The sequence below is a fragment of the Candidozyma pseudohaemuli genome, assembly GCF_003013735.1.
Source record: "Candidozyma pseudohaemuli strain B12108 chromosome Unknown scaffold00003, whole genome shotgun sequence".
Lineage (NCBI taxonomy): Eukaryota > Fungi > Ascomycota > Pichiomycetes > Serinales > Metschnikowiaceae > Candidozyma > Candidozyma pseudohaemuli.
In genome coordinates, this window is record NW_020194437.1 from 723,760 (window position 1) to 749,590 (window position 25,831).

Consider the following 25,831-nt stretch of genomic DNA (forward strand, 5'->3'; position numbering starts at 1 on the left):
CCGTTGATAAGCCCGCAGATAAGCCCACACCGCCTGAATTCAAACACCCATACTTAACTTCGTCTCCACACCTCTTTTTCCATATTCACCCAAAATCCTCATTTCCCACTATGACTCTTTTATTTCAACTGATCCCCAAAAACCATGACCTGTGCTCCCTGTGCCCTACCGTTGTGGCACCTCGGCGGTTCGGCAGCTAGCACCGAGCGCAGCGCATCAGTCCTTATATATTCACCATAAACCACAGTGTTTTCCAATAACACAAAACTCGACCTCAGATGAGTCCGGCCAGCCTAAAACTGGAAACCAAAGCAGACGCCCTGCGGCCCCTGCTGGACTCTGACCACAACGAGACGCTGTCTGTTCTCCACAATGACGCCTCATCGCTGGTTGCAAACGACAAGCTACCTCCTCCTTACACTATATTCGATAGCTGGCGCCGCTACGTGCTCATGGCGTTGCTCAGTGTGATTGGAATCTGGAGCTCTGTGCTGAACCCCATCTACTTCCCTGCGTTGCCCACCTTGACCAGTGAGTTTGGTGTATCTCTGGAAGCCATGAACCTCACGGTGGTGGCTTACTTGGTGTTTCAGGGCATCACGCCGACGTTTACGGCGAACTTTGCTGACACGTACGGCAGAAGACCCATGGTGTTGATTGCATTTCTCATCTACATCGGTGCTAGTATAGGCCTAGCCGTGAGCGACACATACTGGCTTTTGGTGTTCTTACGATGCGTCCAAGCGGCTGGCATTGCCCAGGTTATCGCCATTAATTCAGGTATTGCAGGTGATGTCTGTGTGCCGCAGAATCGTGGTGCTTTTGTGGGTGTGGTGTCTGGAATGCTCTTGGTCGGTCAGGCATTCGGCTCGCTTATTGGTTCGGGACTTATATCAACCTGGAACTGGCGTGCCGTGTTTGTCTTTCTTGCCATCGGTGCCGGCGTCACCTTAATATTTATTTTTATCCTTCTCACCGAGACGTGCCGAAGCATCGTGGGAAACGGCTCTGTCAAGCCCAAGAACCCTCTCCATGCTGCTCCTGCGCTTCTCCTACCGGGATACAGAGAGTATGTTAATAACGACTGCTCTACTTTGGCAACTCGCGTGCCACTAGACTTTTTGGCCCCTTGGAGAATCTTGATCAAACCCACAGTGATCGCTGTGCTTCTTCCTAGTGGCCTCCAGTTCGCCTCATGGACAATGTGCTTGACCTCCTTATCCACGGCTCTCGAAGATGAGCCTTATAATTACACCGTCATGCGTGTCGGTTACATGTACTTGCCCCAGGGTATTTGTTGTCTTGCAGCATCGATGCTCTCAGGAAAGGTGCTCAACGACTACTACTGCTGGCGTCGCAAGAAGTACGAGGAAGCCTACGCCAACTACGACAAAGAGAGCCGTCCGCCTTTTAACAAGATTCGTGTGCGTCTCGATGTCGCCATCATCCCCACGTTTATGACATTATTGGGCCTCTTGCTTTTTGGTTGGATGCTCGACAAGAAAGGCAGCGTGGTTGGTGTGGTGATTGGCCTGTGCTTTGCTTCTTTTGGCAGCTCAGCCTTCATTGCTGTCGTCACCACCATGCTTGTGGACCTCTACCCTGCAAGAGGCCTGGCTTCCACTAGTTGTGTCAATTTGGTGAGATGCATCCTTGCAGCGGCTTTTGTGGCGGCAATGGACCAAATGGACAGTACTATGGGCATTGGCGGAGTCTACACGCTTATGGCTGCATTATGTTTGGCAAGCAACGTGTTGTTGGTCGTCGTTGTTGTACAATACCTGAAGAACTTGAAGAAGGGAAACTTATAGACTTGCATTTATAGATCACGATAGATACGAACCAATCCCGATAATTTTATACGATCAAAAGAGCGGCAAACATAATCCACACACTGGCATCAGGGCGGGAGCCGGCGGATTGGTGACCACTTCCAAAGCCTCTGTAACCACCACCTCTGGAGCCGCCACCGCTGGAGCCGCCACCTCTGAAGCCGCCAAACGCACCGAGCTTACCAAAATAATCAATAAAATTGTCACCCAGTATCGTGTCCGACTCGTCTCCATCGCCACTACCGTCAATTTTAATACTGGACACAGTCTCATTAGTTTGAGGACCAGTTGAGTTATGTGGCACCGACGATGAGAGCAGCACATATGATGTCAGCTGACTTTGAGTAGGCTTGGAATCCGTGGTGTTGGTGTACAAAGGAGTTAGTGTAGGGCGGACTGCCACGGAGGACGGTGGTCTCGAGACTTTCAACGTAGAAAATGTGGTTTTGCTTTCAAACGACTCTCCATCAACCGTAGGTTCAACAATCACGTCTGAGGAAATGACGAAGCTTCCTGTTTTGGTCACTGTAGACGGACTAGTAACTGAAACAGTTGTTGGGGCACAACCTTCGTTGTCACAGCCAGTTACCACAAAAGTGGTGGCCTCCGGGCAATACGTAACAAGCTCAGTTGCGGTAGTGATAACATGCTCGGTGGATCTAATAGTCAGCGTATTTCCTGACAGGTTGTAGGTCGCGTAGATCGTGGTTAGCGAAGCATTTCTCAGGCCCAAGGCAATACCAAACAAGGCGAGGGATGTGATAAAAGACAGAAAAATCATTGGACATTTGAAGGAGACGTAAAACGTCTATTAAATAGTTTTCAAATGTATGCTGGCCGTTGATTCCAACAGGAAAGAATTATCTGTCCAGCGGCTGTGTTCACGTAAGGATCTGCCAAACATCAGGAAAATATTTTCGGGTTAAACCGTTTGCACCCGGTTTGCTCTCTCGAAGTGTGAGCGCCCTTTGTCCGCATTACACGTTCGCTGCAAGTTGATGCGCCGTGTCATGTCAATCAGTACGAGATGCTGCGAAATACCGTTGGCTTCTTGCCCTTTGCATGACAAATCTCCTAACCGAGTAGTGAGCTAATTTCTGACATAACAGACGTAAATCCAAAACAATGGGGACTTAGTTCGCAACCTTCTCAGCTTCTTCCGGCTCATCTATGAACGCAGGCAACTTGTCCGGAGCCGGGTCGGCTTCATTCAAGTAGCTAGGCACGCCCAAGCCTGACTCATTCATTTCCGATTCAAAGTCCATCTCCTCTCCCAAAGCATCAAGTTCGGCATCCAATTCCAGCTCGGAAATGTCGTCAGGGACGTCATAGCTTGTCAGAAGAGACTCCTGAAGCTCGTTGGACTTCTCTATAAGATCCAACATTTCGTCTTGCAACAGTTCGATCTTGTCGATGTCGATTTTGCCGTAAGTTTTCTTCAACTGCTTGTTCGCTGTCTTCATGGCGTCCACAGTAATCATTGTGTTCTGGAGGTTATCCGTGGTCATGGATGCCGAGGTCATGTTCCACAGCTGAGTCTCGAGCTGATCCTTCTGAGCCTCGATCTGCTTTCTCTGTCTCAAGAGCTTCAATGCTTTCTGCTTTAATGCGTTCTTGCCTGGACCGTCTCTCATGCGGCTTATCTTCTGCTGATACGTGGACAACTCCGAATTGATTTTCGATAATTTGACATCTAGCAGTCCCACGCGTTCATCGATATTTTTGACGGCATCGTTGAGCGATGGCTTGGGTGCATTGCTTTTCGTTCCAAAGAGTCTATTCATGTTGTAGTAGATAGTTGATAGTGACTTTCGCACAGGTATGCGGAGGTGGCGCTACTCCAGTGTAGAAATCACTACCGACGGTTTTTTTTTTTTTTTTTTTTTTTCTTGTGAGATATATCATTTTAAATTCGTTGCTAGTAACTTAGTATACACTGGTTCTACACACCTGCATCACTCTTGCTCCACCAGTAATCAGGCGTATCCACATACATCCTCCAGCTCATGTCCCAATCACTTCTTAGGGATGTCTGGATTTTTTTTAACTGGAGCCACACAGGTTTTATCATTAACACAGTACTAGATAACAAACATTATTACTTTCATGATAATAGGTCCGGTATTCATAATTACAAATTATCTTGTATTAGTGTTGGCAAACACAATGTACGATGTGATTGACGGTAGCAGTGGAACACCCGCTGCATTTACCAAAGTGCATTGCAAGAATTGTGTCAGGACAGTTACTGACACTGTAAGTGAGGCTATTGAGCATGAGAAATATAGCACGCAATGGAACGGAAAGCGAGATGATGATGCAGATACATACAAGGGACCATTTCTTTTAACGACAATAACAAACAAGTACCCTAAAACGAGTGCCTGGATGTTTGCTAATGCACTAACTGGATGGGGTGCGCTGAGCGTAGTGACTGCTTATGAACATTGTACAGAGGCTGGCTACACGAAATTTGACTGTGCCAGAAAAGTTTCGAAAGCTGTGGTCACTAGTATATTTGCTGTTGGGGGTTTATATATTGCTACAGATGAATCTGGATGGTGGGGCACAACTTCGACGCAGGGGATCCGAGGCCTATCTATGATATTGTTGCCCATTCAACATTGGGTAGCATGTACGATGTCAAGAGTTACGCAGATTATATACCAAGTAATAGTTTAGTTGGCGGCACGGCTAAGTTAGCAAATAATGGTATGAAGAGCCAGCTTCTTTATTTTCGAGCCTAAGTGAGTGAAAGTTGAGAGACAGTATCCATTGAAAGCATGAGATGGAAAATGTTTCTGAATGGCAAGCTCTAGGTTGCGTTGGATCTATAAAGTGGTGGTATATACTCATGGAAGAGGCGGCAAGATTAATGTGATAGTCGGATGACGATGTATAATTTCAGCCATAGGGCAACAAGGGCTACGTTTATACTCAATCTCTTCAAACTTCCCCATGGGGCTCCATATGTGCTCGTGAATTCAGTTCCCTTACGTCTTTTACCATTGCAGAAGGGTAACTCAACCACAAAACAAACCTAACAGGATAGAGGGGCTAAATCTTGCTAGAAATTGCTGAAAACCCTAGTATCAGTTGAGAGTGCACCCATAAATACCATGTTAAAATTTCGGCTCTTTAGACCGGATACTCATCATTTTGCGCGGGTTCAAAACTGCTCTCTAATACTTTATAGATCACGTATTGCGCACTTTCCGCCACGAAGCGCTTCACTAGCTCAGTAGGCAGAGCGTCAGTCTCATAAGCAAGCTTGTGTTATCTGAAGGTCGAGAGTTCGAACCTCCCGTGGAGCACTTCTCTTTTTGCATCGCGAATAAACCCTTATGCCTGAAGTAGCAGAGGTATGTGACTAAAGTCTTCAATTACTTTTGATTTTATTTTTCGTTGTCTAACAGCAGGTGGCACACGTCTGTGCGCTTCTTCGGAGGAACGTGTTGGGCTTCAAGATCAAAGAGGCCAAGCTCAATGTCGATACATTGCTCTTTCCAGCGCTTAAGACTGCTAAAGACCCCGAGAGCACGCTAAATACGTTCAGAGATAGTCTCAATGGTGCTGAAATATCCTCAATTGGCCGCCATGGAAAGTACTTCTGGATGAGACTTGCAAAACCCTCGTTCCCACCCACCGTGATGTTGATGCACTTTGGCATGACAGGAATGATCAAGCTTCGTGATATCGAGTCTCATTTGATCTTCATGGAAGGCGGCGGCGACAAGAAGGTGCTTGATCGAAAGTCCCAAAAGGATTTGGCAGAAGGAACCACCGAGGGAAGTACCAACAAGAGGTCGAATAAACCACCCATTGAGACTGACTCAGAAGCTGAATGGCCACCACGGTTCACCAAGTTTGAGTTGCTGCTTGAGAAGAGCGATTCTCCCGTGAAGCTGGAGAGTGGAGAAACCGAACAGACCGTTAGAACATTGGACTTTGCCTTCACAGATCCACGAAGACTCGGCAGAGTTCGTATTCTTAGTGGACCAGAGTATGCTACCGATGAGCTTTTGTTGCAGCAGGACCCGCTCAAAAGCCTTGGCCCGGACTACCTGAAAAGTGCTGAAGGAAACCCAGTTAAGAAGGAAGAGAGTGGTGACGATTCCTTTGAGTTTGGTGACCCTGATCCACACCACCATGGTCGCCCTAGGCTCACCAAGGACGATTTTGCAGGTCTTGTGCTCAGCAAAAAGAAAGCCATCAAATCATTACTCTTGGATCAAGAACATTTTGCAGGTGTGGGAAATTGGGTTAGTGATGAGGTGCTCTACCATGCCAAGATCCATCCCAACGAGACTATCTCGAAGAAGGTGCTGGATCCCTCTGATGGGATTCTAGAAGACTTGTACAATGCCTTGATCTACGTAATGGAAGAGAGTGTGAAGGTTGAAGGCAATGTGCATCGGTTTCCAGATCACTGGCTCATGATCTATAGATGGGGCAAGGGCAGGAAGGAGAAGGCAAAAACCAAGGCCGGACACCCTGTGGATCACGTCACAGTGGGTGGTCGAACAAGCTGTTTTGTTCCGGAAATCCAAAGAGCTTTAAAGAAACGGGCCAATGACGAAGTCTCTGAGCTGCAGAGAAAAAAGCTTAAGGAGTTCAAAAACGAGGATGAAGATTGATGGCCTGATACTTTGGTTGACGTGCTTGTGCGTTGAGCGTACCTCAAAAACGATGTTCTATCAAAAGGTGATAGCCCAGGCCTTGTTGCTGTACTGGGAAACGATCACTTCCACAATTATATTCTTTACGTTATAAATTACCAGAAGTTCATCTATTGAAATCATAAAGTTTACACCTTTTTTGTTTACTGCCATATCTCCCAACCGTTCGCTCCGGTTGGATCATTTCTGCACCCTGGTCTCAATTTCAAAGAGCAAACATAAAAAGTCACTCACCGATCCGAAATTACGACAGATGCGTGAAATAGTCGGATAATTTTGACAGAACGCAACTCTCCTATTTTAAGCAATTGAGCTCCAATTCAGGCTTGCCAGGCCATCCCCGAAGGTGTAACACTAGCGGGTTCAATTCCTCTTCAGTACAGGCCTCTACCCCTCCTTTTGCGTAAATCGCCGGAACGCCCAATGTGAGACCGGCGTCGGAGTTGGAGAAAGCCCCACCTCGAAAGGCATTCGGAAAAACCTCACTTGTGGTCCCGACTTTTCCCGCGCATCGATGTGTCAAACGCGCTGTCGCGGGTCTCTTAGTGAGTGGAAATCACGAGGAGGCTGAGCTGAAAAACTCGACGCATAGGAGTCTGTATCTTGATGGAGTGATCCCGCTGCTACGGCAATTCTTACTTTTTGGTAGACTCTCTTAACTGAATCTATATCTGTTGTTGGGTTCTGCGCTTGTGGGGTCTGTGGCTGCGCATAGATTTGCAGGATCCCGTTGCGGAGTAGTCTGGCCCCGAGACGAGCAACAAAAGGTTAATGACAAAAGCATACGACCTAAGCCACAGATGGAGAAGAGGCGGTTTAGTCGTTCTGGTTTCAACGTTCAAGTAGTTTTCCGTCCAAAATTCTCTCGTTTTAACCCTCATCGCCTAAGCGGGGCACTGCACGGCTGTTGGGTGCAACCGACTTCTTCCGCAGTACCCTCGAAAGTCGAGGCTGCCTTAACCGAAGACCTAATGAACTGGTCAAGGTAAAGCATAATCTAGCTAGACGTGTAGACCGGAAATCTAGCAACACACCCATGTAATTTGAGTCCAATTTGGCCGGGTGAAGCCCGTTCAGGGGTCACCCTACGAAGAGCGCTATCAGTTCCGAGGGCTCGACCCCTCCCACGTCTATATATTACCTCAATTTCCACATTTTCCAACCCTCCAGCGATGCCTTCTCTCTTAAGATCCAGCCAGACCCTCCGGTCCAGCATCAACAGGTCCGTTCGTTTCAACTCCCAGGAATGCCTGTCTATTCATACACACACAATCAAGACCCCGGTGGGTATCAAGGCGGCCATTGCAGCTTTGAAACCAAAGACCACCCGTCTTTCGATTGAAGGACCCATCGAGTGCAATTTGTCGGGGTTCCAGTTGCTCAATTCGCCACTTTTCAACAAGGGATCAGCCTTCACAAGAGAAGAAAGAGAGGCTTTTGGCCTTATAGGCTTGCTTCCCAGTAAGGTGAACAACTTGGACGAGCAGGTTGAAAGAGCATATGCTCAATTCCAGTACTTGAAGAGTCCCCTTGCCAAGAACGACTTCTTGGTGTCCATGAGAATGCAAAACAAGGTCTTGTACTACGAGTTGGTGAGAAGACACATCAGGGAGATGTTGCCCATCATTTATACACCTACAGAAGGAGACGCCATTGCTGCCTATTCCCACAGATTCAGAAAGCCAGAAGGCTGTTTCTTGGATATCACGGATCCAGACTCCATTGACGAGCGTTTGTCCCTCTACGGTGAAGACAAGGACATTGACTACATTGTCGTTTCTGACGGTGAGGGTATTTTGGGTATTGGTGACCAAGGTGTGGGTGGTATTCGTATCGCCATTGCCAAGTTGGGGCTCATGACGCTCTGTGGAGGTATTCATCCCGGCAGAGTGCTTCCTGTTGTTCTTGACGTGGGAACGAATAACAAGGAGCTTCAGCACGATGACTTGTACATGGGCAACAAGTTCGACCGTGTCAGAGGAGAGCAGTACTGGCTGTTCGTGGACAAGTTCATCAGCGCCGTGAAAGAGAGATTTCCCTCGGCCGTTTTGCATTATGAGGACTTTGGTGTCTCTACTGGACGTAAGATGTTGCACAAGTACAGAGACGCCTTGCCCTCTTTCAACGACGACATTCAAGGCACAGGTGCCGTGGTCATGGCTTCCATCACTGCTGCGCTTCAATTCAGTGAACGTGAGCTTCTTGATACCAAAGTGTTGATTTACGGCGCTGGTTCTGCTGGTTTGGGTGTAGCTGACCAGATCGTCAACCACATGGTCTCGCATGGTTCTACTGTCGAGGATGCTTGCAAGAGAATCACCATCATGGACCGCAGAGGTGTTGTTCTTGAATCGTTTGACGACTCCACCGAGGGCCAGAAGCGTTACGCTGATCCAGACTCTCTCTGGCAAGGTGTCAACACCAAGTCGCTTAAAGACGTTGTTGGTGCTGTGAAGCCTACAGTCTTGGTTGGCTGCTCCACACAAGCAGGTGCTTTCACCGAAGAAGTCATCAAGGAAATGTACAAGCACAACCCACAACCAATCGTCTTCCCACTTTCCAACCCTACTCGTTTGCACGAGGCATTCCCTATCGACATCATGAAATGGACCGACGAAAAGGCCTTGATTGCTACTGGATCTCCTTTCAAGCCCGTTGACGGCCACGTTATTTCTGAAAATAACAACTGCTTCACCTTCCCTGGTATTGGTTTAGGTGCTGTTCTTTCCAGATGTACCACCATCACGGATACAATGATCTCCGCCGGTGTGGACTGCTTGGCTCTGTTGTCTCCAAAGATGGAAAACCCAAAGAACGGTTTGCTTCCCCCTCTTGAAGAAATCGACGAGGTTTCTGCTCATGTCGCTACTGCTATCATTTTGCAGAGTTTAAAGGAAGGTACTGCTCGTGTTGAGAGCGAAGAGAAACCAAGCGGAGGCTTTGTTGAGGTGCCCAGAGATTTCAACAAGTGTTTGAAGTGGGTGCAATCACAAATGTGGAAACCCATCTACAGACCTTTGGTCAAGGTCCAGCACGTCCCAGAGGTGCACACGCATCAACTTTAATTCTACATAGATCCCCATCACACCATAAATAATATTAGTCTATAATGGCACTCAGAGCCTTTCGTTGAGGAACTTCACCATACGGTAGATGCCAAAGTACTTGTTCGAGTCGACGTCCTTGATGGTGAGCGGCTTGCCCGCTCTGAGTCCAGCTCCAACCTGCTTGTGGACAGTGTCCTCGAAGAACAAAATGGCGTCATGGAGGCCCTGTGGCTCAACGTATAAACTGAGATTAGCGTGGCCAGCTTCGTTGCGGCGCTCGAAAGTGTAGTTGTCCTCAGTGTAGCCCTCCTCAGTTCCGTAGGCTTTACCATGGAAAGGCACGTCCAAAGCGTACTTGGACCACTCTAAGATATCGTCACGGAAACTCTCGTCCTCTCCAAGAAGCACGAGAACATCGTACTTGGGATTGGAGTAGTTAGGAATGGAAGACCAGTCCAGCCTCTGGCGAGGAGTCTTACCCATTGGCGACCACACAAGCGAGAAAGCGTCTCTCTCACCAATGATCAAAGCCAATTCCGAGATATCCGCAAACTTGGAGTGGTGAATTAAATCGTAGTCCTCACACTGTCTCCAGGATGACTGCTTCGTCATGTCGTGAGGAAGGGGTGCCAACTTGACCCATGGCGAGATCAAAAGAAGTTTCGTGGGGTACTGGACTGGCTCATCCTTGGCCTTGAGGAATTGAGTGTGTCCCACAGCCAAGTTTCCACCAGCGGAGTCTCCCATCAAGATGATGTTCTTGTTGCCCTCTTGCACAAGTCTCTGGTAGCTCTGGTCGAGCTGGAGCATCTGGGTAGGGAAGGTGTGGCCCTTGGAAGCGAGTTTGTAGTCCAAAAGCAAAACAGAGGTCTTCTTCTTGATGGAAGGATCAAGCAAGTGGTAGATGGACATGACCGAGCGAAGCTGCTGAGGCATGGTTTGAAGGAAGAAACCACCACCGTGCAAGAAGAAGATAATTGGATCATTGGGAGATCTATCAGGCTGCTTGACGAGCCAGATGGAGTTGGAGTCATAGCGTTCACCGTAGCCTGGCACATTCTTGGTCAAAGCAGGAGCGATTGTAGGAAGAATTCTCTGGATCAAGAAGTCATTGGAATATGGAGCAAGCCATTTGGAGTCTGAGATTGGCACCAGTAACGCGGTTCTATAGAGCTTGACCTTGAGAAGATTGGCCAAGGACTTTCTGTATTTGCGGGCCTTGATACCTCCGAAAATGAAGTACCGAAGAATGACCACAAGGAAGTCGAGCGGGAGCTTCAGAAGAATCAAAATAGTTGAAAGCTTCATGGTGTTTTGCTTACTAAATGTGGGGGATGGGTGCAATAAGTAGTGTGTCTGGGGGAAATGCACGTGAAGTTTGCACCGGGCTTAAGCGAAAAAACGGTGAGGAGGGGAGGACGAAGAGAGGGGCGGAGCCTCGGGAAGTTACATATGTATGAGAAAACGATTTACGGTTTGATTCAAAGATTGACCTTCTTATTGGCTGATGAGCAAGGTTTATAAAACGGGGCTGCTTATAGGTGCAGCTGTAATGCAGCGAAAGCGTTAGGCGTTTAATTGATCTACTCGTGATAGACAGTCACGTGACGTGGAACCTCGGTCCGCAGGCGGGATAATGGCTCCCCTCTTGAGGTTTCACCATGTCATTAGTAAGCAGTGTGAAGACAATGGGTGAAGTTGAGGCGGAAAAAATGGTAAATGTTTTGCATTGACGATGTAGGACACGTCTTTGTGGAATTACAGGACGTGTTTGGCACGTGATGTGAGGCACGTGATGACGTTGCAATTTTCAGTATTTTTCTCCTCTGCTGTCGTCAATCCCATAATCTCCAACACTTGTCACTATTGTAGCCTTTACTACCTCCTCCTCACCTCCTCTGACCCATCTCTTCCCCGTTCCTCAGGTGAGCCGTTCAACATCCTGCATGGAGTCTCCACCCAACTTTGTGCGGGTGAATCAAAATTTCACTGGTCGAATCCACCTCCACAAATAATGTCCGTCGAAGACCTCAAATCCACCATCACCAAGTTGCAAGACAGAATCCACGCTTTGGAAACCAAGGCTGGCATTGTCCCAGATATCCCAAAGTCCGTGAAGATGGTCTTGATTGGGCCTCCAGGTGCCGGTAAAGGTACCCAGGCTCCAAACTTGAAGGAGAAGTTCTGTGCCTGCCACTTGGCCACTGGTGACATGCTTCGTGCTCAGGTCGCCGCCAAGACCGCTTTGGGTCAGGAGGCCAAGAAGATCATGGACCAGGGTGGTCTTGTTTCCGACGAGATCATGGTCAACATGATCAAGTCCGAGTTGGAGAATAACCAGGAGTGTAAGAACGGTTTCATCTTGGACGGTTTCCCAAGAACCATTCCTCAGGCCGAGAAGTTGGACGACATGTTGAACGACAGAAAGACCCCATTGGAGAACGCTGTCGAGTTGAAGATCGACGACGAGTTGTTGGTGGCCAGAATCACCGGTAGATTGGTCCACCCAGCCTCTGGTAGATCTTACCACAAGTTGTTCAACCCACCAAAGAAGGAGATGATTGACGACGTTTCTGGCGAGCCTTTGGTCCAGAGATCTGACGACAACGAGGACGCTTTGAAGAAGAGATTGGTTACCTACCACAAGCAGACCGAGCCAATTGTCGAGTACTACAAGAAGACCGGTATCTGGAGCGGCATTGACGCTTCCCAGAAGCCTACCAACGTGTGGGGTGACATCTTGAAGTGCTTGGGCCAGAAATAGGTTCAGCATACAGCATAGCTTCTGTGAATAGACCTTGGTGTGTATTTTTATACAAAAAAGTACCATGCAGAGATTTTGAATTACTGGCCGGGTGGCCTTTGTAGAGTTGAAGTCGATAAAAAGCCCCTTCACCTCACTACGTCTTTTCACGCTTGATCTTTCTGTCGTCTGTGCCGTTACTGCTTCTCTTTTTTGCAGTCTCCTGCCAACAACTGGCATGGACAATCTTCTTGCTTGCCTTTCCGCCTGCAGCGTAGACACAGCCGTCCCAGATCCACTCACCAAGGCCCTCATCGTAAGTTGGCTTGATCTGTTCTCGGCAGATTGTGCAAATGTTGTTGGTGATGTTTTCGTTCGAAGGAATAACGACATATACCCTCTCTTCCTCCTTCTGTTCGGGCTTCTTGGCGGCCTCCTTGTTTTCTCCAGCGTCGCCAAATTCAAGAAGCTCGTCATCTTTGAATTTGACCCATTCAAAGTCATCAAGGTACCAGTTTCTCGATTGAATGTTGGTCTTGTAGTTAGCCAGCTTCTTGTTTATACGGAAATGCCAGTCCAAATGTATGCGTTTTCTCTTGTTTCCAACTTCATCATCTGTGAAACGCTTACCACACTGTGCACATTTCAGCGCTTTGGCGTCATAAAGAAGTTGTATGGTGGACATATCGAGCTTGTTGTGGTTCACAAAGTTCTGCAATGACTGACCAAAAGACTCTGTTTTTTGTAGCTTTTTGGAGATTTTGAGAAGCTCTTTGAACTGAGCCTGTTCATAGACTGACCTACCTGGGTTATTGGCGTCCATAAGAAGCTGCTCAAGTGCAGATGTCGACATACCATCACTGGCACTGGATGGTTCGTATTTCTCTTTTGGCATCACAAGCTCGTATACTGGCTTGGAGCCCGCTTTCAACGATTGTTCCATCTTCACCAACCCTGAAGCTAGGAGGTCAGCAAAGAGAGCCTCGGCTTTACCTGGCATTCCAGTTTCTGGCACAAAGGGACCAGGTACTTTCGTGGGCACAGCCGGTGTATCAGGTATTTTTGGCGTGCTACTGGCGGTGTAGACCTCGGCTTGCTTCATGGACGATAGTTTTTCCTGTATTCCTAGCAAATCGTTTGGTTTGAGCGCCTGGCTCTGAAGCAAGATTTTGAGCTCCAGCAAAGCGTTGGCCCTGTCGTTGAGCGATGTATCTCTTGGGTTGTTGACGAGCTTGTTTTTCATGATTGGCAATAGCATATCGATATCTGCTATAAGATCTGTAGCTGAAACGGCAGGCACTTCTGGCTTGCGGTAGCCAGCCTGCTGTAGGAAGTTTCCGATTTTCTCGAGCTCCTCAGGAGGGAAAAGAGGCCCACCGGCGTTTTTCGTCCGCGTCACTTTCCATAACTCATACATTTTCACCAACTTACCTCTCGTGTGATCGCTCACCAAGACATATACATGGGAGAACAATTTGAAAATTTCTGGGCCGACAATAAGATTATACGGCTGACCGACAATTTTGCAAATCAGATCGAGTAGGTACATGGCAAAGAGCTTCTGTTCTGGGATGCATTTGTAGATTCTGGCGGTGATGACATTGAGTATTCCTTCGGCGGCATCGGTATTTTCCTGGGCAATCGTCGTTAGCGTTTCTATGATTGGACGAGAATTGAATGTGAGTTCCTTGATGGACGCCTCGTAGTCCTCCACGATGGCAGGATCCCACAGCATGAAGAGTAGGTGTTGATGATATGTGAGAAAGTGCAGGAGCGGTTGAGTAGTAGGTGGGCCAAGTGGTTTTTGTTGATGTAGGAGAAAAAGAATAGTTCTATTAATTGAAGTTAGAAAAAGAAGGGATGTCTGGATTTAGGACTTTTGTTGTTCCGTTGGGTTTGTGAATGTGGTGGTGAAGTGGTGGCAATTCGGGTGCACTTACTACCATACTCAACGAATCATGGTACTTATCGAGGATTAATTAAACAATACAAACAGTCTTCATCGGCGTTATGCCTTGAAAATGAATTGTATTGAATTGATAAAAGAAAGAAGAAATATGGCCAGAATAAATGTAACAATGTCTAGCTACTCATTGGATGGAGTACCAAGCATACCATGCAAGATCGACTAACTCTCCTGAAAGAGGACAAATCAAGATCGTATCGAGTATCTCGCTGAATAAGCAATCGGCTAAAGCCATTCATCATACATCCCTCCACCCCAGATCCAAGATCCACTTCCCATTTTGTTCATGGTTGCGAAAGTCATATGAAGATCCCTGAGACGGACAAAGCCCTTCTCCTCCGAGCGGAATCAGCAACTTTCCGTTATCCTGACACCTATACACAATAGACTCCCCTTTTTCCAGAAAATAAATCGGGCTCCTTCATTAGTAGCACCCCTGGTGGCCCAATAAGTCCTTCCTATTACGGTAACGCTCCCCCTACCCGCGGTGTGGGAAAAAATTTTCGAGCTTTTATCAACTTCTTCCTCAACTAGATCCACACATCGAATGTCCCCACCCCCAACAACCGACAAGAAGCAAAGCGGATTGGCCAGAGTGCTTGGTTCGGCCACCGCCGGTATCTGTGAAATTGGTGTTTTCCACCCTGTGGACACCATTTCCAAGAGACTTATGTCCAACCAGACCAAGATCACTTCTGCATCTCAATTGAACTCCGTCATTTTCAGGGAGCACGCTTCCAAGGCTCTTGGCTCCAGACTCTTCACATTGTTCCCTGGTTTGGGTTACGCTGCTGTTTACAAGATCATGCAAAGAGTGTACAAGTACGGTGGCCAGCCTTTTGCCAACGAGTTCTTGACCAAGAACTTCAGAGACTCATACGACTCCTTGTTTGGTCCTAAGACCGGTAAGGCTTTGTTGTCTGCCACTGCTGGTTCCTTGATTGGTATCGGTGAGGTTGTGTTGTTGCCATTGGATGTTTTGAAGATCAAGAGACAAACAAACCCAGAGTCCTTCAAGGGCAGAGGTTTCCTCAAGATTATCTCCGACGAAGGTTTCGGCTTGTACAGAGGCTGGGGCTGGACTGCTGCCAGAAACGCTCCAGGTTCCTTCGCTTTGTTCGGTGGTAACTCTTTTGCCAAGGAGTACATCTTCGGCTTGAAGGACTACTCCTCTGCCACCTGGAGCCAGAACTTTGTCACATCTATTTTCGGTGCTTCTGCCTCGTTGATTGTGTCCGCTCCATTGGACGTCATCAAGACCAGAATCCAGAACAGAAACTTCGAGAACCCCGAGAGCGGTTTCAAGATTTTGAAGAACATGGCCAAGAACGAGGGTATCACTGCTTTCTTCAAGGGTTTGACCCCCAAGTTGTTGACCACCGGTCCTAAGTTGGTCTTCTCCTTCGCCTTGGCCCAGTCCTTGATCCCCGCTTTTGACAAGCTTTTGAAATAGATCTGTAAATAGAGTGCTAGAGTTTCTAGCCAGGTGTATGATTTAATCGTGTTAGATAGTTATTTGATTCAGTGTAGGGATGAAGGTTTCGATCGGTTCATTTTGCAGCCGCTTCTATGCGCATCATGTATAGTATGAGCAATTGTAATCAGCCGCACAAGCTGTCAAAGGAAGGGTTCCATCAGCAGGAACAAAACAACAATAGTAACGTTGAAAGCTAATTTTTTCCAAATTGTCACCTCCTTCAATGGTCATGAATCCCACGTGCTAAAAGCTTATCTGGGGTAACGGGTGTCACAACGTGCGCAGGGACTGCACCAGCGTCACTCGCTAAAAGTAGTTCTAGCCTTCAAGATCCATCTCAACTTTTGTACTAGTTCAGTCAACACGAGGAAATTTACGGCTCAAGCATGAGGTTCGTCACTTACGTGCTTCATGCCTTGAAGTTCAATATCCTCAGTGTTATCGTGCAAAATCTGCGATCACATCTGATCGACTTCAAATACTTGACCAGCCCGGCTGTTCATGACATGACCCCATCCACAAACCACCCTGACGATTATGCTAATGAATGTTTCTCAAGCAATTTCACGGGAGCACCGTTATAGTGCTTGCTTCGGTTTATAGGTAATAGATTATTGGAAGAACTTCTGGAAGTACCAGAACTCTTTGTAGGTGGCGAGATCCTCCTCCCACATGCCCTCGCCCATAATTCTGTTGAGTTCATCGGTGTCGAGCTTCCCTTCAAGAACGCAAAGTCTGGAGACTGCTTCATATCGTCTGCGGTCTCTTTGTGCTTTTTCAACGGCTTTCTCTCGAAGTCCTCCGGAAGACTTACTCATATTCATGGAGCTCTTCAAAAATGCCTTTGCATTGTTCAAAAGAACACTTGAGCTTTTCTGTGCAACTTCGAGGTCGAGCTGGCTCCGCTGCAAGTCGATGTCGGACCTGGCAATGTAGACTTTGCAAATCTGGGCAATGAGGGCTCCCAAACCGAGTTCTGTGTTTGTGAGATTCTTGGTTTTGATCTCCTGATTTCTGGCGCTTAGAAGCTCCTGTGCCTTCTTGAAGTAAACGTTCATTTTGGTCAAAGCCTGCCAGTATGTTTCCGCATCTATAGCCTGAGGATTCAGGTGAACGTCGTGGCGATCTAAGATTGTATCGATTGCGTCAGCTGCCAGCATGTAGCGCTCTGGCACGTCTGGAAGATCACCATCAAAGGAAGCAGCGGCTTGCTCTATGGAATCGGTAGAAAGTGCCTGGCAAGTTGCCTTGGATATGAGGTACTCGTGGAGTTGGTCTGATTCGATGGAAGCCACTATATCGGTCTGCTGGTTGTTCTGTTCAGCGTATTTCAGAACGATTTCGGTAGCAACCTCCTCCATAGTTTGGACAAAAGGCCCGACTAGCGAAACAGCCTCCTCAAGACTGCCTGCTGATGAAGTTACACTCTCGAGTATGGTTTGCACTAGACCGTAAGCTGAAACCACTGTATCAAGAATGTCAGGAGGTTGCATAGTCTTGCTGCTCGAGTACTTCTGATCCTCCAGAGGAACGTCCAGACCTTGACTTTGTGGAGCTTCAGGCTCTAGCATGAATTTGAGGAAGTCCTGGAACTCCAGAACCTGTCTGCGCAAAACCTCCTGGAAAAGCGCCATTGCCTTGTAGACGAGATCCTCACTTAATGTTTCGGCCTCCTCTATGGCCTCAGTGTACACCAAAGCAGCATTGAATTGTAGGTCCAATGGAGGATTGGTGAGGTCCACTTGAAGTGCACTCTCATGGGCTTCCACAATACTGAAGATATTCTGAACAACACTGTTACTGTCACCAGTAAGCACTTCTCCAACATTGGTCAATCTATGCACATTGACCCCGTCTGTCTTTCCATACTGGATGAATACATGGAAGAGCAACCGAGCGGCGTTGTAGTAGGCATCCAACAAAAGCGCTTTATCTGACGTTGGAATCGAAACAGCCGTCTTGTAGCTCACATAAGCTTTCTGATAAAACCTCAATGCCTTCGCCAAGTCTGAACCGAGCCAGCGGTCTCCTGACTCTTCTTCAACGGCTCCATCTTCCATGAAGTCTTCAGTTGACACTGACCGCTTGGAACCTCTGTCATTTTCACCTTGGCCTAGAACACTGAGCGCCTTTTTGCTGAGCTTGGGTGCTTTTTCTGTGGTTAGCGATGGTATGGTGTATTTCACTTTCTTCACGTACTCTTCATGGTGGTGATATCTCGCGCATACTACTACTGCGAAATATATATCAACACTTCATGAGCGGCTATACCGTGCTCAATTCCAAGAGCATATCGGAATTGCCTGATCCCGAGGCCCTTAGGGGCAAATTGGCCTATGTGAATTTACCTGTGGTATGTCTCGCCCTTCTTAGGCGCCCCGATATGAACTTTGGGGTATTGATGGTGACAGATTTCACTGAGTACGCTAATAGCTCGTATGCCATGGGAAGTGCACATCCCAGATTACCTGAATCCTTCAGTATTGGTAAAATCCAGGCATTGGAGAGAACCAAGGTGTTTGCCATAACGTGTCTGTTGGATAAAGTCGATGCTATGTGGGACAGGTTATGTCTGTACTCTTCACGTATGCATCACTATGATCCGCTGGACGAGACGCGATGCAATTTCTCACAAGAAGGCGTTATCGGGTTTATCAATATTAGGGTCAAGGAGTACAATTACTCTACAGAGGGGTGGTTGAGTCGATTCCATATTTGCAACAGAGAACAGATGACGAAAAGCGCGTTTAAGGCGAACTTGAGGAAGTACTACTTTGGCAGCTTCATGGAGAGGTTCTTGGGAATCGTGGATAAGAGCTTGTATGACAATTTGCTACCAAGTTTTCCCATTGACTCGTACAGAAAGCCTGAGGACCTCGTGACAACAGGTGTAAAACGGCCCTCTGACGATCTCCTAACGCAAGCACCGAAATCTAGGTCAATTTCGGCAGCCCAAATCACTTATCAACAGCAATTTACTCAGCTTCCTGCCGAGGAAGAGTCGGACGATGAGGAACTACCTAGTTTTGCTGCAGACGATGCACATCCACAGCCAAGCCAGGCTCCAAAGTCCCAAATAATACCCATTACCAGGCCTCAAAGCAAGTGGCTGAGACATGTTGTGAACAAGTTGCCATTCCCTTCGTTATGCTCCGTGTCCCTTGATGAAGCACCGGGCTTCACGACATTCGAAACTACATGTATCCTCAAAAACATCATTCCAGAGGTGGGCAAACTATTCGTCCGTCCCTACAAAAGAACAATCAAGATCTCTCCTATCAGACTTGTGCTCGTGGGCTCTAGAGACCAGAAACTTTTCGCTGAGCTACACAGCGAGGAAGATATCAACGCCTTTTTTGGGATTCTGGAGGTCGAGGAGGTGCTTCCAAAAATAGAGGAAACCCTGAAAGCGCTCCAGCGATTAGTAGGGCTGCAGGTGAAAGTGAGGTTGCAAAAACGTTTGATGGATCTTGACTTCGGGTACCAGAAACCGTACTGGGCCTGCAGAACACCGCTTACCAGTCTCGCCGAAGTATGGGACTGAATTGGCAATAAGACATTTGCAAACCTGGCTGGTCGGTTTCTGTCTTAGTATTGACAAAAAGTGGTATATGGCAGATTATCAACGCCCGCTACTACCCGCGCAGTTACTATGTCCGCATATAGCCGATGGCAGCTCCGCAGAACACGCATTATCAGCGTCAAAAATAGAAATGGGATGATTCTTATAAAGCGGCTTCGATATCACTGTGCAATTGTTTACTGCGAGTAAGAACATCATGTACACATCAGAAATCGCATACTTGGTGTCAAGGGAGTACAATGACGGAACCGAGACAGCCCGTTCAGGCTGGCATACTTGCATGGAAACTAGAGGGTGCAAAACAGCAGTAGCTGTGAGTATGACTGTTGGTTTTTTATTGGCCTTTGCCTTGATCTTCGCTTGCGTCAGAGGTTGTAGATACAGCCTCAGCTTTGGAGAGGCTTTTTGCTGCTGTTGTGTCAAGAGAAGGAAATACGAGGAGCTCCAGACACCCCAGACTCCACCCCCACCTCCACCTCCTGAAAAGCCAATTCAGGATCCGTTGATGTACCCAACAAAACCACCCATGACCCACGTATACGTGCCTCTGGCCCCACCAGCATATTACGCTTCTGAAGCTATAGAAGGGTCATCAAGGGGGTACCAAGTTTCAAGTGACGACAAGAATCCATTTTGAGTTGAGAGGCTAAAACAAAGACAGCGTGAGCGGGGTGTTTTAAAGGTGCGATTTCGCAGCCATCATTTTGCAGCCATTTCAAAACACACTTCTCTGCTCTCCATGGTCAAGAACTTGGTGCTATGTTTTGAGGGCACTTCCGAGGGGTTTGGTATTCCGCCGCCGTCCAACGTGATCAAGCTCTTTTCGATGTTGGACAAGTCCACCCAGATCTGCTACTACCAGCCAGGTATAGGGACCACTTTTGGCGGAGCTGTTCCCGACATCGAGTCCCGAGGTGCCTTCCATCATCATCTTGATCTGGCGAAAAACACGGTAGATGCTGCTTTTGCGCTTTCCTTCGACTCTCATGTCCAGGCAGCCTACCTCTTTTTAATGCGGTTCTGGGAGCCAGGTGCCCAAACGTACATTTTCGGGTTTTCTCGAGGCGGCTGCGCTGCAAGGGTGCTTACTGGCTTTTTGGAGTGTTTCGGGTTGTTTCATCCTGGTCTGGAAGAGTTGGTGCCTATGGCCTGGAAGGTGTATCGTGAGTGGGAGAGGGCTGGAAGGCCGAAACGTGACCCCAGCTCGCTGTTTCTGCTCCAGCTCCAACGCATGTTTGGCAGAGATATAAGAATTCATTTTTTGGGTGTTTGGGATACGGTGAACCTGGTTGGTATTCTTACCGACCGCATGTTCCCCTTCACTATTTGCACTGCTATTGTGGACCATGTACGCCATGCACAGAGCATTGATGAACGCCGTGCCCGGTTCAAGCATCTTTCTTTTGAAAATGAGGTAGGAGAGTGTGGCAGTTCAAGACCCACAGTGTGGAGCAGGCTCCTTGGGTGGTTGCAATCATGCTCTGGACAGATGCCTGTGGAATGCTCAGATAACATATTGGAAGTGTGGTTTCCGGGTTCCCACGGCGATCTAGGCGCTAGCACGGGCTATGATGAACATGGGAAGCGACTTTCTGAGGTTCCCTTCCGTTGGATGGTTGCAGAAGCATGCAAGCATGGCCTAAAGCTAGACCAGAATAGTGTGCGAGCATACTGGGAGACCAACAAGCCAAACGACTCCATCTTGCTGTACCATCATGACCGCCTTTCCTTCAAGAAGCCGATGTTTACGGGCGAGAAGAGGATAAATACGTTTGAGGAAAATCTCGAGCGTTTCAACGGACGAGGCAATTCTTCCCTTCTCAACACCATAGGATGGTGGATTGTGGAGCTCATACCGTTCAGCACCCGGCTACCAGACGAACAAGGCCGGTGGTCGTCCCGATTTGCACCCAACTTAGGTCGAGGAAGAATTCTTCCTAAAAGTGCCCGGTTGCACTGGACGGTATTTTTCAGGCTTTCGGTGGTGAGCGACTACAACCCAGACAACCTTCCTGCGGAGCTTGGCAAGGCATTTGTGGAGCTGCTCCGGCGAGCCGAGGCGAATATTTCAGAAGAGGAGTTTCTGGAGTTGGAGAGTTTTACCGTGGAGAAAATCCGAGAAGCCGATCTCGATCACATTTGGCAGCAAGTGCCTGACGAACTAGCTACAGCAGAGCCATAATCAATGCAATATGTATTTTCTAGAAGGCCGAAGCGGGAATGAAGAGGTCCAGCTCCAGCCGGCCGCGTAGCGACAGGAATTATTATACAACCCGGAGGGCCTGGTGGTATGCTTATCCGATGACCAAGGTGGACTCGTCGGAGAACTCGTACTGAGGAATCTCCAAGTTCAAAGGCGCAGGGCCTCTTCTGATTCTACCAGAGATATCGTAGTGGGAACCGTGGCATGGGCAGAACCAGCCACCGAAGTCACCGGCCTCACCAATAGGCACACATCCCAAGTGGGTACAGATACCCAACATGATCAACCACTCGGGCTTCTTGACACGAACCTCGTCGGTCTCGGGGTCTCTCAAAGAGGACACGTCGACGGACTCAGCCTCGGAAATCTCGTCAGCGGTTCTGTGTCTGATGAACACAGGCTTACCTTGCCACTTGACAATAACGTTGTTACCTTCTGGAATGGCACCAAGCTTAACCTCAACCTTGGCCATGGCCAACACATCGGCAGAAGCAGACATGGATGAAAGGAAAGCCTCGACGGTGGACTTGGCACCAGCAGCAGACAACAAACCCATGGAGCCGACCATGAAGTAGGTGAAGTTCTTGTTCTTCAGCTCAGATCTCTCGTTAAGGTATGAGGAGAAGTCGGGCTGCTTGTATGGAGTGAGGGCGGAGGCCAGGGAGGTCAATGTCCTGGCAGCACCTTTCAAGCCCAAGCCGCTTCTCAAAGTTCTGTAAGCAAGCATTGTGTGGAATAGATGGTGAGTTGAGATTTTGCTTGAGTCTGTAGTAGGTTACTTTTTCGCGCTTAATTCGCAACTCATTCATTGGCTGGATGCAAGCCGGGTAACCCCGGGTGGGTCCACTCCCGAGGCATGCTGCAGTGCCCATACTGGGTTCACTTGAACAATAATAAAAATTTTATCATAAAATTAGAACGATCATTTAGTGGATCACCTGTTTTTCATAAATCTGTTGCTTTTCACTGTTGCTGGTGTGTCACGTGCCACTTTTCAACGGTGCAGCCTCTCGGATGTCTTGCATTACTGCACTACTTTTCGCAGCCATTTCGCAGCCATTTCTCGCAGCTATTTGATCCATTCCTCTATTTAATGCCGAACCCTGCCGACATGTTCACCGCCTTTCCGAGCTTGTCGGCCAATTTGCTCTTGCTGTTGTAGTCATATAATGCTAATTCGTTAAAACATGTGTGTGCCACGGGGAGCCTGTCGCTGTCTCCTCCGGGTGTCCGGAGACGACTGATCTTAAGCGTGAGGTTCTGAATTCCCGTGGCTGGTACTCGATCTGAGCCTGTGATGAAAAGAAGCAACTTCTTCTGTTGTTTGTACGTGAGCTCGCTGACGTACTCCCAAAACCACTTGACCGTGGCGGAATCAACGGCTTCTTGCTTGCTGGGCCAGCCACTGTAGTTTGTAACTGATTGGAGCACATCGACATCGAACTTGCTTTCGTCGCTTCCGCACAAAAGAAGCTGGATTTCCTCGGGCAGAAACAACGAAAAGGCGTTGCCGTCCACCACGTTGGAAAAGCCGCCCTTGAAAGCACAGAGCTGCTTGTTCATACCATCCCAGAGGAAGAAACGGGCGTACTTGTCGATGTAGAGCTCACGATTGTCCTTGTCGACATTGACATTGGAGCCACCAGGGATGAGCTCCTTGGTGAACTTGTTTCCGAAGGGATCGGAATAACACACTTCGAAAGTCAAGTCGAGCGCTTCAATCTCCTCTGCACTGTACTCTCTCAATCTGAACAAGTTTCGAGCTGACAACGGGAAAATCTCCTGGTAGTCTGCCAAACCTATCGGCAAGCCCAAAAGGATCTTGTACATGGCGATTGGGAACTTCAAGTCGAGGATGGTGGAGTTGTAGATGGCGAGGCCAAGGATAGCACCAAAAAGATAGTACATCTCGAAATTGTCCACGGGCACCACATTGAACCAAAGAAGGTTGGAGTCCTCGACGTAGCTCAACATACCAGCATTGGGGCTGAAGAGAGCTCTTGTGAGAAGCAAGAACCACTCCTTCTTGAGTCCACCAGCATCCACACCGGGCTCATTGATGAACTGAACACGCAAACTCTTCTTCAAATTATTTGGATTGAGTTGGATACAGCGAAGCGAGTCCTGGACAATACGCTCACGACGGACCTTCACTCTGAAATAGACGTCCAAAGTGACACGGCGGTCAAGAGAGTTGATGAACGCCTCTTCTGCCTTTCTCTCCATCTGTCTCCTTGCTTCGTACTCAAGGATGGCAATCTTTCCACCTAGGGTAATGAGGAAAGGGTACTGGCAGAAGTAGAAGGTTGTGCCTGCTGTCTCGCTGAAAGGAGCATGATCGGTGCCGTGGATGTAGTCAATGACAGTTTGAAGAGCCGGCTCTGCACTGTTTTCACTGCTACTCAGCTTTCTCTTGCTCAGCCAGGCATCAAAGTCCAATTTAATGTTCACATAGTCCACCAAGGAGTTGTAGAAGGTGTGCACTGGTACCTTATTCTCACCGTACCTGATATAGTTGGCCTTCATGAGAATGCTCAAAGCACCAGAGGCCGTCCGTAAGTGGTAGTTCAGAGAGTATTGATGTACCCGAACCTTCATATCCGATTTCTTCTTCTTCGAGCCCTTGCTTCTTGGACTGGAAGGATTGGCCATCAGTTGAGGGTTCACGGGAGGGAACAAAGAGTCCATGCCCTCTACTTCGTCCTTAAGATAAGAGTACTGGAAGAACTCTTCGTCGTGTGCCTGGGGTACGCTCCTGCTTCTGGAAACTTTGGGTGTCGGTTTGACAAGATGGGTATTATCAGTTGGAGATACCGGAGTATCAGGCAGCGCCAGGTTCTTTCTTCTATGATCTGTTTCAGGAATGCCACCCAGGACACTTCTGTGATGGCCACCCAGGCTGCTTCTTCGAGCCAACTGCGGGTTGTTGGCGAAATAAAAGTACTTCTTCAAGTGGAAAGTAATGTACAAGTTTATAAGCTCCACCTTGGCAAGAAACTTATCGTGAGAGCGCTTCAGAAACCACGAAGCCACGTAGTTCCCAGCCAATGTTGTTTCTGCTTGGGCAATAATGCCTAGCACACGCTTGAGGATTTCATAGCAGAGCGCCTGGATCTCTGGAACCTCCACCATGGATCCTATGCGGTGTTGGGACCTCTTATCGTTGTTGGTGAGAGCCTTGGACAAGAAAGGGATCTCGAAAAGCACCATCACCCACAGAAGATGGCGAGGATCGTCGCTCAATTGAAGTGGAAGCCGTTTGAGACAATTACAGGCGCCCGAAAGCGCATAGTAAAGTGGCCTTCTGGAAGGAAGCGACGCAAGGAGCTCAAAGACCTGCCTGACCTCCTCGTAGTTCAAATTGGCTGTAGAGTAGTGCGGTCTTCTCTGCTTCTTGAGCCTGAAAGACTGATTAACGCATGCCATGGACCCGAATGCCTGGAGAAGGTAGTCCAGCAAAGGCTTTAAGCGATCGTGGAGGTCTCTGCTGTTCTCAATGGGTCTCTCCAATGCCTGGTCCACGAGCATCTTGACGTACTTCGAAGAGACAAGATGCACCGGAGGCTCGACCGTCAAGTCGAGATGCAAAAGATTGGTTGTATGGCAATGAGGACAGCTGAACTTCTGAGCGTCCTCGGGGAAAGTAAGCACCGATCCACAGCAGGAGCATTTGCAGACGTTCTTGGACTTGTCAGCCTGCGCCTTAAGATCCAAGGCTGTGCTGGACGGACTGACCTGCTGTTTTGGCGACGAGGAGATCTTGAGAATATCCAAGATCTTCCATGATGACGATGTTTTGGGCGGCTGAGTAGACGCCTGGTTCATACTGGGCATGCCACAGTGCAACGGGACCTGTTGATCAGGCGAATGCTAGGGATATTAAGGCAGTGATAGACGGACCGAACAAAGATCTGAAAGCGAGATCTGACAAAGCGGGTGGGAAAAAGAGTGCTAGCTGGGTAGGAAGAAAATTGACTGGTTTACATGAGCCCAGATGGAAAGCTCGTAATGGCTATGGCACAAACGGGTGCTCTGCACAGTAGGTTGCTGGCGGCTGAGCAGGAGGCAGAGTGTTTGAGCTGGGCAGTGGAGGTACGGGAAAATAAATTACATTTTTGGAATCTACGCTTTTCAATGCACGGATTGCGTTTTTCAAATTTACAAAATTCGCCTTTCGGGCGGTTTCAGGCCGTACCCCTGGAAGCATCGGTAGGCGCTTTCGCACCCATTTGGCGACTTTGCGTCTAGAGATCTAGTTGCTTACAGTGCTTCCTTGCTGGGACTGGAGAAGCCGGAGCATG

General features: G+C 48.3%; 14 protein-coding genes and 1 non-coding gene across 15 annotated transcripts; 8 read left to right on the forward strand and 7 right to left on the reverse strand.

Annotated features, from left to right (window-relative positions):
* Positions 1-278: 278 nt before the first annotated feature.
* QDR1 (multidrug transporter) lies at positions 279-1,811 on the forward strand (the record flags this gene model as incomplete). Its single annotated transcript, XM_024857463.1, has 1 exon — positions 279-1,811. The coding sequence occupies one exon, from the start codon at positions 279-281 to the stop codon at positions 1,809-1,811; it is 1,533 nt and encodes a 510-aa protein (XP_024714599.1).
* A 46-nt stretch (positions 1,812-1,857) lies between these two features.
* Positions 1,858-2,613, reverse strand: C7M61_002077 (uncharacterized protein; the record flags this gene model as incomplete). The annotated part of the gene is made up of 1 exon (XM_024857464.1): positions 1,858-2,613. The coding sequence occupies one exon, from the start codon at positions 2,611-2,613 to the stop codon at positions 1,858-1,860; it is 756 nt and encodes a 251-aa protein (XP_024714600.1).
* Positions 2,614-2,965: 352 nt separating this feature from the next.
* Positions 2,966-3,616, reverse strand: CTA1 (Cta1p; the record flags this gene model as incomplete). Its single annotated transcript, XM_024857465.1, has 1 exon — positions 2,966-3,616. One exon carries the CDS (start codon positions 3,614-3,616, stop codon positions 2,966-2,968), a length of 651 nt encoding a protein of 216 aa, XP_024714601.1.
* A 1,443-nt stretch (positions 3,617-5,059) lies between these two features.
* C7M61_002079 lies at positions 5,060-5,146 on the forward strand. Its single transcript has one exon. It is a non-coding gene; the product is annotated as a tRNA-Met (tRNA).
* A 30-nt stretch (positions 5,147-5,176) lies between these two features.
* On the forward strand, positions 5,177-6,469 carry FPG1 (Fpg1p; the record flags this gene model as incomplete). The annotated part of the gene is made up of 2 exons (XM_024857466.1): positions 5,177-5,194; positions 5,252-6,469. 2 exons carry the CDS (start codon positions 5,177-5,179, stop codon positions 6,467-6,469), a joined length of 1,236 nt encoding a protein of 411 aa, XP_024714602.1.
* A 1,214-nt stretch (positions 6,470-7,683) lies between these two features.
* Positions 7,684-9,576, forward strand: MAE1 (malate dehydrogenase (oxaloacetate-decarboxylating); the record flags this gene model as incomplete). Its single annotated transcript, XM_024857467.1, has 1 exon — positions 7,684-9,576. The coding sequence occupies one exon, from the start codon at positions 7,684-7,686 to the stop codon at positions 9,574-9,576; it is 1,893 nt and encodes a 630-aa protein (XP_024714603.1).
* Positions 9,577-9,627: 51 nt separating this feature from the next.
* Positions 9,628-10,866, reverse strand: C7M61_002082 (uncharacterized protein; the record flags this gene model as incomplete). Its single annotated transcript, XM_024857468.1, has 1 exon — positions 9,628-10,866. The coding sequence occupies one exon, from the start codon at positions 10,864-10,866 to the stop codon at positions 9,628-9,630; it is 1,239 nt and encodes a 412-aa protein (XP_024714604.1).
* Positions 10,867-11,572: 706 nt separating this feature from the next.
* On the forward strand, positions 11,573-12,322 carry ADK1 (adenylate kinase; the record flags this gene model as incomplete). The annotated part of the gene is made up of 1 exon (XM_024857469.1): positions 11,573-12,322. The coding sequence occupies one exon, from the start codon at positions 11,573-11,575 to the stop codon at positions 12,320-12,322; it is 750 nt and encodes a 249-aa protein (XP_024714605.1).
* A 136-nt stretch (positions 12,323-12,458) lies between these two features.
* Positions 12,459-14,036, reverse strand: C7M61_002084 (uncharacterized protein; the record flags this gene model as incomplete). Its single annotated transcript, XM_024857470.1, has 1 exon — positions 12,459-14,036. One exon carries the CDS (start codon positions 14,034-14,036, stop codon positions 12,459-12,461), a length of 1,578 nt encoding a protein of 525 aa, XP_024714606.1.
* Positions 14,037-14,814: 778 nt separating this feature from the next.
* YHM1 (Yhm1p) lies at positions 14,815-15,720 on the forward strand (the record flags this gene model as incomplete). Its single annotated transcript, XM_024857471.1, has 1 exon — positions 14,815-15,720. One exon carries the CDS (start codon positions 14,815-14,817, stop codon positions 15,718-15,720), a length of 906 nt encoding a protein of 301 aa, XP_024714607.1.
* A 635-nt stretch (positions 15,721-16,355) lies between these two features.
* On the reverse strand, positions 16,356-17,950 carry C7M61_002086 (uncharacterized protein; the record flags this gene model as incomplete). Its single annotated transcript, XM_024857472.1, has 2 exons — positions 16,356-17,899; positions 17,944-17,950. 2 exons carry the CDS (start codon positions 17,948-17,950, stop codon positions 16,356-16,358), a joined length of 1,551 nt encoding a protein of 516 aa, XP_024714608.1.
* A 51-nt stretch (positions 17,951-18,001) lies between these two features.
* On the forward strand, positions 18,002-19,288 carry C7M61_002087 (uncharacterized protein; the record flags this gene model as incomplete). Its single annotated transcript, XM_024857473.1, has 1 exon — positions 18,002-19,288. The coding sequence occupies one exon, from the start codon at positions 18,002-18,004 to the stop codon at positions 19,286-19,288; it is 1,287 nt and encodes a 428-aa protein (XP_024714609.1).
* Positions 19,289-20,066: 778 nt separating this feature from the next.
* C7M61_002088 (uncharacterized protein) lies at positions 20,067-21,509 on the forward strand (the record flags this gene model as incomplete). Its single annotated transcript, XM_024857474.1, has 1 exon — positions 20,067-21,509. The coding sequence occupies one exon, from the start codon at positions 20,067-20,069 to the stop codon at positions 21,507-21,509; it is 1,443 nt and encodes a 480-aa protein (XP_024714610.1).
* Positions 21,510-21,621: 112 nt separating this feature from the next.
* On the reverse strand, positions 21,622-22,257 carry RIP1 (ubiquinol--cytochrome-c reductase catalytic subunit; the record flags this gene model as incomplete). Its single annotated transcript, XM_024857475.1, has 1 exon — positions 21,622-22,257. One exon carries the CDS (start codon positions 22,255-22,257, stop codon positions 21,622-21,624), a length of 636 nt encoding a protein of 211 aa, XP_024714611.1.
* A 359-nt stretch (positions 22,258-22,616) lies between these two features.
* C7M61_002090 (putative E3 ubiquitin-protein ligase) lies at positions 22,617-25,355 on the reverse strand (the record flags this gene model as incomplete). Its single annotated transcript, XM_024857476.1, has 1 exon — positions 22,617-25,355. One exon carries the CDS (start codon positions 25,353-25,355, stop codon positions 22,617-22,619), a length of 2,739 nt encoding a protein of 912 aa, XP_024714612.1.
* Positions 25,356-25,831: the final 476 nt, after the last annotated feature.